This window comes from Stegastes partitus, unplaced genomic scaffold, assembly GCF_000690725.1.
Source record: "Stegastes partitus isolate 25-593 unplaced genomic scaffold, Stegastes_partitus-1.0.2 Scaffold727, whole genome shotgun sequence".
NCBI classification, from domain to species: domain Eukaryota; kingdom Metazoa; phylum Chordata; class Actinopteri; family Pomacentridae; genus Stegastes; species Stegastes partitus.
In genome coordinates this window covers 34,646-50,248 of record NW_007578458.1, presented here as the reverse complement: position 1 = coordinate 50,248, position 15,603 = coordinate 34,646, and the positions used below count along the sequence as shown (strand labels likewise).

General features: G+C 40.4%; 2 protein-coding genes across 2 annotated transcripts in view; one reads left to right on the top strand and one right to left on the bottom strand.

Moving 5' to 3' along the window:
- Positions 1-4,785, top strand: part of LOC103364210 (zinc transporter 2-like) — a 9,082-nt gene extending 4,297 nt beyond the window's left edge. The window contains 4 exon segments of the mRNA XM_008291257.1: positions 589-640; positions 642-750; positions 820-954; positions 2,406-4,785. Of these exon segments, the coding sequence (XP_008289479.1) occupies positions 589-640; positions 642-750; positions 820-954; positions 2,406-2,539 (430 nt within the window). The 3' untranslated portion in view covers positions 2,540-4,785.
- coq8ab (coenzyme Q8A, genome duplicate b) overlaps positions 4,065-15,603 on the bottom strand; it is a 15,134-nt gene continuing 3,595 nt past the window's right edge. The window contains exons 4-14 of the mRNA XM_008291220.1: positions 14,317-14,388; positions 11,491-11,616; positions 9,284-9,369; positions 9,057-9,197; positions 8,879-8,960; positions 8,645-8,738; positions 6,828-6,969; positions 6,514-6,621; positions 6,374-6,439; positions 6,058-6,144; positions 4,065-5,217 (exon numbers count right to left, since the gene is read on the bottom strand). Coding sequence (XP_008289442.1) covers positions 4,924-5,217; positions 6,058-6,144; positions 6,374-6,439; positions 6,514-6,621; positions 6,828-6,969; positions 8,645-8,738; positions 8,879-8,960; positions 9,057-9,197; positions 9,284-9,369; positions 11,491-11,616; positions 14,317-14,388 — 1,298 coding nt within the window. The 3' untranslated portion in view covers positions 4,065-4,923. The remainder of the gene's footprint in view (positions 5,218-6,057; positions 6,145-6,373; positions 6,440-6,513; positions 6,622-6,827; positions 6,970-8,644; positions 8,739-8,878; positions 8,961-9,056; positions 9,198-9,283; positions 9,370-11,490; positions 11,617-14,316; positions 14,389-15,603) is intronic.

Genomic DNA, 15,603 nt, shown 5'->3' with positions numbered 1-15,603 from the left:
TGTGCCACAAATTCTTCATTTGTCAGCTGAAATACACACTGATATTAAAATTACATCATTATCCTGCTGCTGTGGATATTCACCACAGCAGCAAACGTGTATTAATCCGCTGCTGAAAATAGTCCCTAATAAACCTGTTTCAGTACAAAACCTACAGCGCTGAGGCGTTTTAGAAATTATTTTGGGGTAGATTCTCAGTGATCCGGGTCATTATAACCGTTTGAGGTGATTCAGCTCTGATGAAGCCTCTTGGATGAGAAATGAAACGTCTTCAAAGACCAAAAACAGAGGCCAGTTGCTTTTTACTGAAGCTCTGAGCATTATTGTGTGTGCACTGAGCTGTTTGTAAAGCTTTACACTGTCAAAACAAGTAGGTTTGATTCTGAGAGCCACACCTCTGTCTTATTCTTTAAAGGCTTAGTTATAAATACACAACTGGCTTAAATAGAAGAGAATAAACAGACAGTAAAGGCCTCTGACTGTACGCACAGTCGTACTTTGGTGGCTAGATATGTAAGCACATGCAAGAAGGACTCTAGATGATGCTGCAGACAACTATGGAGTTAAATCAGTGAACTTTTTGTACAGCGTCAGTCTGAACTTTCTGGTTTTGCTTCTAATCTCGTCTCTCATCTTTCTCACAGCCTGAATATAAAGTTGCAGATCCGATTTGCACGTTCCTGTTCTCCGTTCTCGTTCTTGCGACGACATTTCCGGTCACAAGGGACGTTTTCCGGATACTGATGGAAGGTAAACACCCTTCACCTGGTGTCACCACTTTAGTTCTGCCAGTTTACGTGGTGCGTCTGTTCTCTGCAGGAGTTCCTCAGGACGTGAGCTTCAGCGCTGTGGAGGAGCTGCTGCTGTCAGTGAGAGGAGTCGTGTCTGTTCACAGTTTACACATGTGGAGCCTCAACATGACTCAGTCTCTGCTTTCAGTCCACGTGACCGCAGGTAAAGCCAACACTGCTGATCTCTGCACACAGAGGAAGTGGTGCACACAAGTCAGAATACTGGTTTAGCAGCTGCCCAACCATCCAGGAAGCACCAAGAAATGAACGGCGATGCATCGTCCTTCTTATGTTTGTTTGTTTGGTCAGAACGCTTCATTTTGTTTTCTGCATTTCAGGTCATTAACGTCCAGAAAACGCTGGAGTAGTAGTAATATGTTATAATAGTATTATACAGCTGCAACAAACAATTATTTTCATTATCAGTACATCTGAGTTATTTTCTTTATTTATATTTTATATATGTATATTTTATTATATTTATTTATTTATACATTATTGAATTTCCCTTCTGGGATAAATAAAGTATTTTTTTCATTTCATCTGACAGTTATTTTCTTTAATCAACTGAACCCCAAAACCTGTCAGCGTGTTCAAAAGACTTATCTTTAAAAACAAAACATCTCCACAATTTATTCGAGCCAGAAACTGTAAAAAGGCAAAAATAATTCCTGGATCTTCAGTTTTCCGACAGTCCTCGAACTACTCATCTATGATGCACCTTTCTGTCGGGAAAATTATCCAAATTCAAGCTTAAAAATCTTGATATTTAATCAAAATCCCTTCATCCCACGTGTCTCATTTAACCAGATTTTGTACAAATCAAAAAAAATCAGCACTTCTCAGTGTTGCGACAAGTCAAGAGTGATTAAGGTGCAACCGACAGCCGCAAAATTATCCTGAGCTGCAGGCTGTGTTTACACAGAGCAGAGAGGAGAAGGAAGTAAACTAATGAATAATGTAAGTCGGGAAATATCTGTGACATGAACATACCCAAATGTCTTTTTTTTTGGTCTGACCAACAGATAAAAAACACAAAATTAAAAAAATATCTCATAGCACGAGTTTCTGGCATCGTGTGAGAACAATAGTCATGTGGAGGTTAATAAATGTTACATGTTTTAAAATTATTTTCACAAGATGTGCACTAATACAAACACAGAGATGAGAAACACATTCAATACTTTTTACTGTTGCTACTTGAAAAAGTTTGAAATCAATAAATCTGATCTCTTTCTTCTTTTCCAAATGAATAACTAAGTCTGGTATTTGTCTGATTGTTGCTTTATTCAAGTACATCAATCTGCCTTTTGTGCTGTTTTTACTCTGCAACACTGTAAAATAGGTTTTCAAACTCAATCAGGACAACATTCATGACCTTTGAAAGACCAAAATACAAATTGAAACAGTTAATATGTCACAAAAATACCCGTCTTTGCTCTGAAGTTTGGGTTTATTTACTTTCATTGGCTTCTGCAGGTTCAAGCATGTAAAATATTGCTCGCACTGACGATAAAATGAGGATTAACGAAATAAAACCCATCAAACATGTGATGCCAGAGCTGTCGACCCTACAGTACTGATATGAGATGTTCTCTGGATTTGTTTCCACAGAGCAAGACGCTGATTCAGAGATCGTCCTCAGGAAGACGACGAAGCTGCTGTGCTCAGAGTTCGGTTTCTCCAGCGTCACCATTCAAGTGGAGCGTTGCAGGAATTCTGCCCACAGTTCTGAAGCTGTAAGATGAGTCTGGCCGCAGACTAATGGCTGGAAAAAAATAAGGCAGGGACTTCCTCAAGAGGGGGCTGCACCCATGAAGCAGCCTCCGACTCGCTGTTGACTGACCGGTGAACAGCACAACGGGATGATTGTGAAGCTGTTTCCAAAGCTGGTTTTAAAGCAGAGCTGCAGATAAACACCAGCTACACGCTGCAGGTGATGCTCAGAAAGTAGTCGGACCCCTTCTTTTTTTACACATTTTTTTGATTTTAAATGAGAAAATTTGAATTCTCCCCCTCAGCCTGCTTCTCAATACACCATCAGGACAAAGTGAAAGTGTTTAAAATCTCAGTCAATTCATTTCAATGTGTTTTCGCTTTTGTATTACAAGTTGATCGATGGACTGGAAAATGAAATCAACAACACAGTAAAGTGTGAAGAAAGTGAAGGAGTCTGACTACTTTCTGAAGTGTCTGGTTCATGTTTTGTTTGCAGGAGAGCAGCTTTAGCAGCGAGCACATTTAACATGTATTAAGCAGACTGGATATTTATTGTAGATATACGCAATTCAGTTCTTCCAAGTTTAAGCAAAACAAATAAACAAAAAAACATTTCAGATATCTACGATGAAATTTTTCCATCCACAACATTCTTCATTCAGGATATCCACATAGTCACAGTTGTTTTGGGTTTCTCTTTACAGAACTCTACAAATCAGCAGCACATCTGTAGCATGAACTACAGATATCTGCAGCTGAATTGTGACCAACTGTAACTCCAGTTTCAGATATCTACGGTTTAATTCTGACTTGTCATAATTCTAGTTCAAGAGATCTTTAATTCCCCTCAATCCAAGATAGCTACATTGTCCTTTTAGGATAATTTATAAAAGGTTTAAACTGTCAGGATATAGATATCTTGAACTGGAATTCTGCCTCGTCAAAATGTAATCACAGATATCTTGAATTAGACTTTTAACTCAGCGAAATTCCAGATATCTGTGATTACATCAGGATCTGTTCAAAGTCAGAGGTTTGCTTTCTAAACATACTATTGCTCTGCAACTGTATCCGCACATGACAAACTGTTTTCTAGTAAATTTCCACCACAGGTATCCAGTGAAGGGAGCGCTCGTTCTCCACTGTTTCTTTGCTGATGAGCTCTTCCTACTTTATGATATTTTAAACCATCCTATCCAACACAGCATTGTGCACTTTGGAGAACAAATAAAGCTTTGTAAAGGCCCTGCTGCAGAAGAATCTGCACTACAGAAGGTTTAGAAGCACGGAAATGTTTGAATTCCTGCATAGAGAAAGATTTAACGTCAGTTTGAGGAGAGGATATCTGTAAAGCTGAACAGAAAACCCACGCTGACGTGAAGCCACACTTCCTTACTGCACCTTCAAAGACCGTCTGGCTTCTGTGTTCTACTGGACTTTTAAATGTTTTCCATAAATCTGAGGCACGACATCTATTCCAGATTTATTTGTTGTGTTGTGAAATGTGTGTATATGAGGACTTTGATCTCTTTCAGACCAGCTATGATGACGGTGTAGATACCTGCAGCTGTTATTTCAACCAATCAAAACTCAAATACACGTTTCAGTCTTTGTGACATGTCAGACTGACATTATAATACCTGGAATAAAAACATCTAAGTCCTAATTACTACAACTAGTCAACATGTTGTCATTATCTCTCATTTTAATTCTAGGAAATCAAACTGTTTACTCATGCTGGTACAGTGATCATGTTGAAGCTTCGTTCAGTAATCTGTTAATCAGCAAAGCTGGCTGCATCTTTTTGTGCCATTAATTTTTATCTACAAATTCATATTTATGTGACTTTTCCTTTGTTTGACTTTCATGACATCTTGCACCTGCATTTGACTCATCTTCAAATATTTCAACCTTGAGTCAGCTCAGATCTGTTTTTGTAGCTTCAAAACAAAAGTCTGCATGTTTTTAAAAATTCTTTTTCCTAGAATTGATTTTGTTTTTGCAGCATCAGTGTCAATTTATTTCAATTGACAATCCTGGTCAGGCGGAGAGCAAATCCTCACACCGTACAGGCACATATGAGGTTGTACAAGACATTCATTCAAACACGTAACATACAAATGTTCATCAGACAGTATTGCTGGAAGGTAAAACTACAGTTAGTCTGGACGGAGGTCCTGGTTTTAAAGGAGCGACCGAATAGGAAGCACACAGATATGACTTTGTTCTTTTTTTCCCCTTTCTTTTTTGGCAGAACTTCATAAAAAAAAAAAAAGAACAGATAAAGGCAACACGAGGGAAGCTTTAGGCTCAGGCTTCCCAAAAATATCTTCCCAGATAAGAATGTACGAGTTAAACTGTTCAACATACCACAAACAATCCTAGAAAATCCTGCTTTGACCAAAACCCGTCCTCAGTGTGCGGACTGGGGCCGTCCGTCCCTCCAGTAGTTGCCGTAGGCCTCCTGGAACATGCTCTTGCAGGCGATTTTAGCTTTTAGTTTGGAGCAAATGAGGAAGGAGCCGCCCATCTTCCTGTGCAGCGAGTAGGTTTCCTCCGGAGGCGGGGTGAGCCGCTCCCTCAGCATCACCGGGATCAGTCTGTGGATTCGCTCGGTGGTGCTCTGAGCTCCGAAGTCGAAGGGCTCCTCGGAGGAGAAGGCTTCACCGAGGATCATCACGGCGTCCACGTGGGCGTTCTCCATCACCTGATCACAGAGGACGGCACGGTTATTCACACTGCACCTCACCGCTGCATTTTTCACTTTAGTACATTTTTTTAATCACAGTATGTTTACACTTTATGGTGCACTTTGTACTGAAGTGTTTACCGGATATTTGTTTGCTTTACTCGTTGTGCCTACTGTTCCTCTGGGGATCAATAGTGTATTTCTCTTCTGTTCTATGCGATCCTCGTACACAGAGGTTATTCATAGTTCTTTACAAGCAAATGTTAGAAAATGTGAAACAAAACGCAAAGTGATAAAAATTAGATTAAATCTTTAAAAACCAGTACAGACGAGTTAAACAAAGTACACACACGTTTATAGAGTCGTTAAAATTGGAAGTGTACTGATCTAAATGCTGATAATTAGAAGCTTTCTTTCTTTTCTACATAATAAAGCTTCACCAAACATCTTCACTGGTTTGTATTTTAAAGTGAAAACACGAGTAACAGAGGAGGAAATAATCAGTGCTGCTGTAATTCCCTCTGGAAGCCAGCAGAGGTCGATAAAGTAAGACGCTAATAAATGTTATGAAGCGATCTGATCATTTCAGAGTAAATCATCTCAGTTCGGTGCATATTATTTATCATTCTGTCTGTTTGGAAAATAAACCCTGCAGCCATCGAGTTCCAGATTTGAGGTTTGGAGAAGTTTCTGCAGGAGGTGTTTGTGTTTTCACTTTAATTCTCAGCCTGTAAGTTCTACCTTCATTCATCTCTAGTGAAGGTGAACTAGTAGCATCATCAACTTAATATACTTTATATTGTTGAAATAAACTACAGCGTCCTTCATCGGTTAAAAGATTATTATGATGTTTACCACCTTTGTCTCGTATCCTGTGAGGAACTTCATGTCTCTGGATCTCTGCAGGACGAGTTCTCTGTTCCGATCTGCAGCTGCCTTAATAATCTGAGGAGAGGAAGACGAGTCCAAATACTTATAATCTGATGAAAGGTTCACCTGCATGAAGGTTCAACACAATGTCTGTTGAGATTTCTTTTTACTCTTTAAATACCTTCAAACAACTAAACTATCGCTGCATAAAGGATTTTTTGAGCAGGTTGTGAATCTGATGTTCTTCTTACAGCAACATATGGCCGACTTAATGACACAAATACGAGATGCACTGACTTCTCACCTCGATGTAGGTGTCAGTGAAGCTCTTGTCAAATCCTCGTGTTGCTCCAAAATCCAACAGCGCCACCTGAAAACACAAACCGTGCACCTCAGTAAGAAGAGGATATTAAATGTGATACTAAGCGATCGAGGCGAACTGACCTTGTGAGCTTGTGGATCGAAGAAGAAGTTGGACCAGTTGGGATCAGTCTGCATGTATCTGAACTCAAACAGCTCCCTCAGGCATAACATCAAGATCTGCTCACAAATCTAGCAGAAGAAACACGAAATACTGAAACATTAAGAGCTAAAATGGTTTTCTGTCCGACGTGCCGACATGACTCGGGGGGGTTTTAAAGGTCTCGTCTGTCTGTTTTTGGCTCGTCACCTTTAACACCTCCACGGAGAGGCCGAGTCCTGGCAGGGCGCATGTGTTTACTGAAGCGGTGTTGAGTTCGGAGGCTCTGAATTCATACCTCGTTCCTGAGCTCCTGGGAGAGGTCGGCGGCCCGATCCAGAGGGAAACCGGGCACCAGCGTGGTGGTGAGGACGTGGTGGCTGCTGAGCTCGTCGATTACATCGGGCACATAGAAGAAGGGGTGATCCTTCAGCAGCTCTCTGCCAAACAAACAGCAGCGCCACAGTTAAAGGACACCTGAACCCGACCCCAGAAATACCATCGCAGGAGAACAAACTGTCTCTGAGTGTAAAGCTTAAAGCAACGCTGATATTGATACGCCTTTATAAATCTATATTATTCAGGCAAGAAGCCTTTTAGTCACGACAGAACAGTGTTTAAAAATCCCACTTTTAGCACATTAACAGGAACAGGAGCGAATTTTGCAAACAATAGTCATGAACACTTGAATGCATCAGTTTTAAACCAGCAATAAGTATTTTTTTCGCCACCACAAGCCGAGAACATTGGACTTAAGGGGACATGCTGTTCAGAGCAGCATCAGCATTCATTCTCAAGTGTTTTCTGAGCACCTGATGAATCTAAGACCAACAATGAGTCTCCTATGAGCTCCAGTTTCTCCATTTTTAGCTCTGTTTTTGTTCTCCACCAGCTAAAGAGAAATTTCTGGCTCTTCAGCTGCTACTTTGTCCAATATTTCTACCAGCTAGTTGTGGTTTGGTGCAGATTCAGGAGGAGTCCAGTGGCTTTAGAAAAAAAGCTGCCTGCGGTTGAAAGTGTCAATGATGAAAGTGAACCAACAAGAAAGTTGGGCGCCATACTAACATATTAACATTCATTCTACACCACCAACAGGTTTCTAAAATTTTTTGTACAACTTGAACGCAGCTAAAAACAGCTGAGAACAGTGAACTTAAGCTGATATATTCCATCCAGTAGATTCAGAGGTGTTTTATGTGCACCTGCTGACTCTCCTTCGAGCTCAGTTTTGTTCTCCACCACCTCCTGAGGGGTATTTCTGGCTTTTCAGTTGACACTTTCTCCATTATGTTTACCAGCTCGTTGCTGTTTGGTGCAGAATCAGGAAGAGTCCAGTAGGTTTGTCAGAGAAGTTGCCTACTGCTACAAATGCAACAATAAGGTGGGAAAAGCTAAAACCGCTGTAGAGATGATGGACATCTTTAGGTTTTTGACTGTTTTAGGACAAAACAAGACTTCTTAAGGCGTCACCGTTGGCATCGCCCCTTGTTTTGATGGCCATCATCAGTATTCATAAACCAGGATGCTACAACCAAAGCCTGCAGCAAAACCTGGTGTCACCGTGAAGCTCTTGCCTTCTAGGAAAATCTTCCAGGGCATCAAGTACATCTGAATGTTTGTTTCTACAACAGAAATAAACCCAAGAAAAGTAAGCGTAAGCGGCAGCAGCCACCATGACTGAACCAACAATGAAAATAGAGGCACCAAAGGTAAAACCACCTTCATCAACTAGAAATCCAGGAAAAAAAAAACAAGTCGTCACAGCTCTGAATGCACCGTATGACCCACAAGTGAATTCTTGGAAGTGTTACACAGAAACACAACAGTAAGAAACTGCTGACTTGCGCCAAAGATGAAGACAAAACAAAAGGTAGATGACCACTTCAGATCCAAAACATAAAACCGATTTTGGCCAAAATGATAATCCCGATTATTTTAAACCAACTTTATATTGCAGTGAACAATGAGCACACTGTTAGTAAAAATGTGACAGGAACAAAAACAATACTGTCACATATTTAGGGTTTAAAACAAACATAGAAGGCACCCACTGATGCATACTACGGCTCAGTGTTTTTCAGATTCTATAAAAGACAAGTAAACTGTAAAGCTCACTGGAATTGTTTGGCACACTTTGCCTCTCTTATGTAATCGCACTCCAGCGCCAGCTCACGACTCATGACCTCAATGAGATGTTCAGGAAACAGACCTGCAAAAGAGGACAAATGGGGAAAAAAGGGAAAATCACGACTGCCGTGGGTTGGCGTATTGACATTACCGCGGGTTACAAACACCGCACAAAAGCAGCTGTTATCATAGAGATGATAAAAAACCCTCCAACAATGTTACCTTCAGGCAGAGCGTTGCTTAAACTCAGAGCGGTCATGATATTATGCACGTCGCTGTCGATACTCTTGGCGACTCCAGGGTACTGAGGGAGGAAAAAAAAAAAAAAGAGTTGATTGTGTGGACTTCTATGAATTTGCTGAATTACGTCACGGTTTACGTGTTTTATCTCGGTGCTCACCTGTATCTTCATGGCGACCTCTCTTCCGTCCTTCAGCCTCGCTAAATGCACCTGACCGATGGACGCCGCTGCAAACGGCTTCTCCTCAAAATACTCCAGCTTGTCCCTCCAGTTTGGGCCCAGGTCACTGCTGACGGCTTTCTGCAGAGAAAAGAAAGAGAAAAGAGATTTATAGAAGATACTGGTCACCGTGTTTGTACTGTTCGCTGCAGCGCTTCACACTTTACCATCATCTGCTTCGTTGGCATAAAGTCTGCACTCTGTCGAACGCGCTCAAAGATTTTAGCCAGCTGAGGGTTGATGAAGGCGTCATCTGATGGGAATTAAGAAGAAAGCAGTGCAGTGAAACACAAAGATTTCATACTTTATAGTCTTTAAACTATTATCTAAAGTGTATGTATTGTTGACAAAAGGGAAATTGTGCTGAAATCTTAGTCCTGGTTGGTTATCAAGTATCAGGTGAGATAAATTCCTGGAAATCTTTCAAAAATGCAGAGAAGGAGCACTTTAAGTAACGAATGCCCTTGTTTATTTTAAATGATAAGAGTAAATGACGTTATTATTGACAAATCAATCTCACGTCCGGGTCCATGTAGTAGCTGTCGGGGACCTTTAGACTGTATCACACCATCTTTGTCGGCACATTCAGCTGTCAAAGGAAATTTACACCTTCAAATTTCCATCAATTCTACTTCAGTTTAAAAAATTCTTGCAAGTTTTGGTTGAAAACGTTTTAAAGTTATTTTCAAGGAACTAAAAATTAAACTAAATGTAAACATTTATTTTCCTTAAACCTTCAATAATTTCTATTTTTTGGCAGAAACAAGCACGCTGCCATGTTACCAACTGTCAGCCGGTCTCGTCACATATTTATACATCCAGCGCTTACAGAGCATCATATTGTTAATTTGGTGAATGCGAGTCCAGTTTTAACTCTGGTTTTGGTCTCCACCAACTCCTGAGGGAAACATCTGACTCTTTAGCTGCTAAATATCTTCACGACGTTCACTGTTCATTGCTAAAGTTGGATGTCTGTTGTCTGACAAGGTAGCCAAAATGGCTAGGCCCACAAATGGTCCAAATCTGGCGGTCCAGAAGAAATAATTAAGCCCAAGTTCGATTCAGAGATGCTCCATAATTGGCTAAAGTACACTGGACTCACCTGAGTCTAGCTACTCAAGTTGAACAAGGTCTGACCCAATTCAAGTCACCACACATGGTCCATAATTGGCCCGAATGTGGCTAAATGTGCCATTTGTCGATCCAAATTGGCTTAATCAAGACACGCAAAACCAAGACAAACCTGGCAACCACTGCTGGGCCAGAGCCAGATCAGTTCTAGTGCCAAAACACAGCCAAGCTTACTGACACTGATGTGAGTTTTCACTTAAAACAGATGCCAAAAGCACCAAATAAGCCAAAAGCAATGCCTTGAGGGCAATGAGAGCGAACTAAAACAGCAAGCTCAGCAGGCCAGCAAAACAAAGGGCTGAATAACACAAAAACCTCATTCAAAACATTCAAAACATTCATACAAAAACGCATTTAGTTAACTGTCAAGAGACAAAGCAAAGCAGCAAATACTGAGAAATAGGAAATAGGTGTTATTTAGCCAAACGACTTTAATCATTAACTGAAAATACAAAATAGTATTGATTAATCACCAAACTGTCTGACCTCTGCTCCCTCTGCTGATAAAGATCATTTGATATGACCGAAAGCTCTACAGAGGCACTAAATGCACCTTGAGGTGATACTGTTTATTGTTTCAAAAGTCAAGAATGAAAAAAATCTGCACTATTTTCAAACAAGTGAAGGTTCAAGCTTTGTAATTTTGTCACATCTTGTTTCAATGTGAAAACAAGATGAAACATGCACAAGGTGATTTCTGGAAATGCCTTTACAGCGTGTTGCTGGACGACCTTGAGGGTTTTTGAAAGATTTCCAAGGTTTTATCTCTCAGAAAACAATCTCTGTAACTTGACTGCCGCAGCGATGTTACATGAGTCGCAGGCGGACCAGCAACTCTGTAAGTTTAAAGTCAACAGTGTCAGTTTAGACTCTGCTGCCGACAATAGCTCAGCTGGAATGGCACTTATTGTGTTCAGCTGGGCCGAGGGTTTATTTTCGGTGATGACATTTCGCTGTTGGTAAAAAGGGATCTTGTTTGTTTGTCGGAGACTCCGAATCAGAAACATGACGAAGTCTTGAAGCGCCAGACAGTAAATCTGTGTTTGGTCTGTGATGAAAGCTGAACCTGTATTTGCACAGTGATACTTGAGGCTTTACTGCCCATAACATGCCTCAGAGGTCCAGACGTCCTTGTATCACATAAAGTCAGCTATTTACTGTGCCACTAAATAATAACTCTCTCGTGTGTTAACAGTGATTAGCGCAGCGTGGAGTCATTCAAGTGCATTTGTGTAAACTTTACCTTGAATACTGAGCATCTGTCCGAGCTTCAGAGCGGCACCTCGAACTTTGCAAAGCGTCCGGACGATTCTTTCGGCGTTGGCCTCAGAGAGGAAGGTATTTGATTCCAGCACGGCTTTTTTACCACCTAAAGAAACATACAGATCATTCAGTGCAACATTCATTCATCTTCATGGACTTCACAACTTTGTGCAAAACCTGAAAACCTTTGCTCAATGTTCAAAGGAGTTTCTTGTCAATTCATGAATGTTTCTTTGTCCGTCCTTATGTGCCACCAGAAATACTCAATGGGGTTGAGGTCAGTCCATGTCGCTCAGCAGTCCTTTGTCTCTTTTGGCAATTAAGTAGTTCTACAAAGCTTTGAGGTGGTTTGTTGTTCTTGTCACGGTCCAAGAAAAACCTTTAATCTAGCCACGAATTAATGCTGTGAAATAACCACTTAGTTCAGAATTACAATCTGACACGTTGCTACAAAGTCCAGTACCGCCCTACAAATGAGAAACAAATGACACCTTAATGAATGTGGACCAAAACCAGGAGATCAGAAGAGTCTGTCCAGGTCTGTACCAGATTCAGGTCACTACACATGGAACATCGTGGTCCGAATGCTGCTAAATGTGCTATTTGTTGGCCCAAACTGGCAAAACCACACACCAAAAAACAAATCTGGCAACAAATGCTGGGCCACTCAGCCAGGTGGGCTGACACGTAACCGCTATGATTCATCTAGCTACCTGGTAAACTGATGCCAACAACACCAAAAAAGCCAAAGGGTGCTCATTGAGAGTGATGAGAGTAAATCGAGACAGTGAGTTTGGGGGTCAGAAAGCAAAATAAATTATTTTCTGCAAAAATCCCCTCTTTGCTTGGAATAGCAATTTGACTGCTGATACGTCAACTTTGTTCCAATGCCTTGTTTCCACCTTCACAAGGCTACGTAGTAAAGCACAGTCCTATAAATGAGCAACCACTGATCCTATTGAATGTGGACTCTGGTAAATTAGGGAATCTCACTCTTCTGGGAGTCACTGCAGCGTACCATTCTCCTCAACAGACTGATGGAGCTGCTCTGAACTGGTTTTCATCTTGCTGCTGACAGATAGGTTTAGTTTATAAGGTTTATGAACTGCCCTCATGTCCTGTGGAGTCCCACAGGGCTCAGTCCTTGGCCCCATTTCATTTGGTTTATGTCTGTTGCCTCTTGGTCATGTCATTCACCCCTGAGTGCTGCCACTTTTACGTCGATGACCCTCGGCTGTATGTCTTAGTTAGCCCTAAAAATCCTGACAGCCTGGATTCTCTGTATTACTGCCTTGTTGACATGAAGGACCAAACGGCTTCACAAAGACGACACTGAAGTCATATTTATTTGACCTGATCATATTTCTAACAGTATCACTCCCCAACTTGGACGATGAACACATCAGCCACAAACTTTGGACAGTTGTTGATCACAACCTCACCTTCTGGTTCAATTCTGCCATCTACGAATCAGAAATACTGTCCAAGTCAAACCAATGCGTCCAAAAAACATAGTTTAACGTCTCACCCAGACCCTTATTTTCTCCTGTCTGGACTACTGCAACTCAGGGAACACATTACTCCAGTCCTGGATGGATTACACTGTCTCTGCTACAGAATTCAATTGAATTCTCTTGGTTACTTTTAAATCTCGATAAAGTCTAGCTCTGCTCTACATCCTGGAACTTTTAAACCTTTATTCTGCACAAACCAGAGAACCAGTTGCAGTTAAAAATCTCACAGTTCAGGCTTAAAACAAAAGAGGACCATTCTTTTACTGTTCTAGTCCCAAAGCTAGGGACAAGGATGTCACTTATTGACTGAACAGTCAACCAGCTCATTTTAAAAAGCTTTTTAAAACTCCAGTGGACAGACAGGCTTTTGCATAATATTTAACGTCTTTTCTAATGTTAGATTGAATCCTTTTTTTAATATTGTATTGTCATTCTTTCAATGTCTCACTGATGAATTGTAATGTATTTTCTCTTTTTTATGTCTATGCAAAACACTCAGTAACTCCTGTTTTGAAAAGTGTAAAGGAAATAAAGTTTATTATTGCAAGAATATAATCGTGGATAATTTTCTGCTGGTGAACAACAGCTGCAAGTTACCTTAACACGCCTCCAATAAGTCAATAAAATCCACTTGAGCGTCATCTAAACGCAACTCAAGAAAACTGACTTTTTCTGCAAGGAAGTTAACAACATCAATGCCACAAATCTGCTCAAATTTAACTGCTGATCTTGTAGAACTGCAGAATCTGAAATATTTCTTCCTCATTTTACAAGTCTGAACTTCCTGTGTTTTTAAGTGTAGCTAAATTTCTCGCACGACTATTTCTAGGTTTGTAGGACAGATTTTTGAGTTTTAGACCTCCATTAAGGCAGCAGGCAGTTGGTTTATTTGAATATAAAGACTAGAAAGAGAAGGAAAGAAGTGATCTCTAAATAATCAGCATGTTTGCTCATGTCTGTTAAAAACTGAAGTCAGCAACAGCTTTGAATTGAAAAGAAGCGGATAAGCATTTTTGTCTTTACCCAAAAAAGTATTGAATTCCAATCCTCAGTCCAAAGTTAGATTACCTCAGATACTGAACATCCTGAAGATAAGTTAGTAAATATTTGTTGTTTACACATCTTAACTGTCTGTTGAACGATAAGTGAGCTGAAACGTGCACAGAGTCACTTTTATGACATCGCCAGCACATTTCAATGTGACCACAACAGTCTTTATGGTCATAAAAGTCCCAATAATTAATCATCAGCAAACCTTCAAACAAATAAAACAAAAATCCTCCTTTCATCACCTTCTTCTTTGGGTTTGAAACTCTTCTTGGCAAATTCTGCCATTGCTCCGATTCCGAGGCCGATTGCCAGACCTGCACACAGAAATCAAAACTTTAAAAACAACAAGTCACTTAATAAACTGTTCAAACATTATCAGCCTCTTTGTGGCCACGGTGTCCTTACATGTGCCCTACTCTGCATCTGATAACGGCAGCAACAAAAAAAAGGATGTGATAAGAGCAATCAGCAACCACACACGGGTTTAATTTCTGAGCCCTTGAGAGTTCAGGGGCAAACGAAGGCCAAGAAAGCATGGAAGCAATAAATGACACGACTCTAAGCGTGCTGCCCTTTGATGAGATGAAGGCTGGCAGCACGCTTTTATATTAGCCGGATCCTCTGCCATGTTCCAGAAACATTTTCTCAGCTACTGATACGGTGTAATTCCAGTCTGGTGGAGGAGCCCAGCAGCACCACCGACCGTCTGACCCCGACTCTGAAAAACTGCTAACGAGGCCAAATTTAAACTTGAATGCTTAAACCCTTCACTGTATGAGAAAAATAAAAATGAGTAACAAAACTATTTAGGAAAAACAGGAAGAAGAAAAATAAGATGGAATCAGAATCAGCTGGTTTTCACATTAAGTTGATGCAACACGTAGAAAATTGCTAAAAAAGGAAATACTTTTTTTTTTTTAAATGCCAATCAACAGAGCAAATCCAAGGTGTTATAATGTGCAAATGCAATAAACAACTTTATATATACAAAGGATTATTATTATTATTATTTAAAAAGCTGTGCCCTTATGAAATGTTGTGCGTCTCACAGCATTGACTTTTTGCCGGATTGCACAAACTCTTGTCATGTTTACGTCCTGCAGAGCGACTTGTTGGTCTCCCATGAGCCTTTGCCGCTCTGGAGGAAGTGCCAGTGCTGCTCAATTCATTTGCACAACTTGTTTGCACAACTTCTGTCAAAAATAGTTGTGAGTTGGCCAAGACAATGCCAGAGTCCATTTAGGATTTTGACAATAATCACGTGCAAAAAATTTCAAAAATGCTGCAAGTTAAGATTCATTTAATTTGTAGAGTTTAAAAAAAGAAACACCTGAGCTTAATGTTGAGTTAGTCCAGTTTTTGTTTTTGCTTAATCTGATGCTTCTTTTCTCCATTAATCCTTGAGTTTAGAAGTTGTCCAACAACAGGAAGATCATATATTTTGTGCATTTTTGTATTTAAATCTACTTAAACAAACAGTCAGTTTGCAAAATCGTTGCAAATTAATTATACACTGAGCTCAATGCATG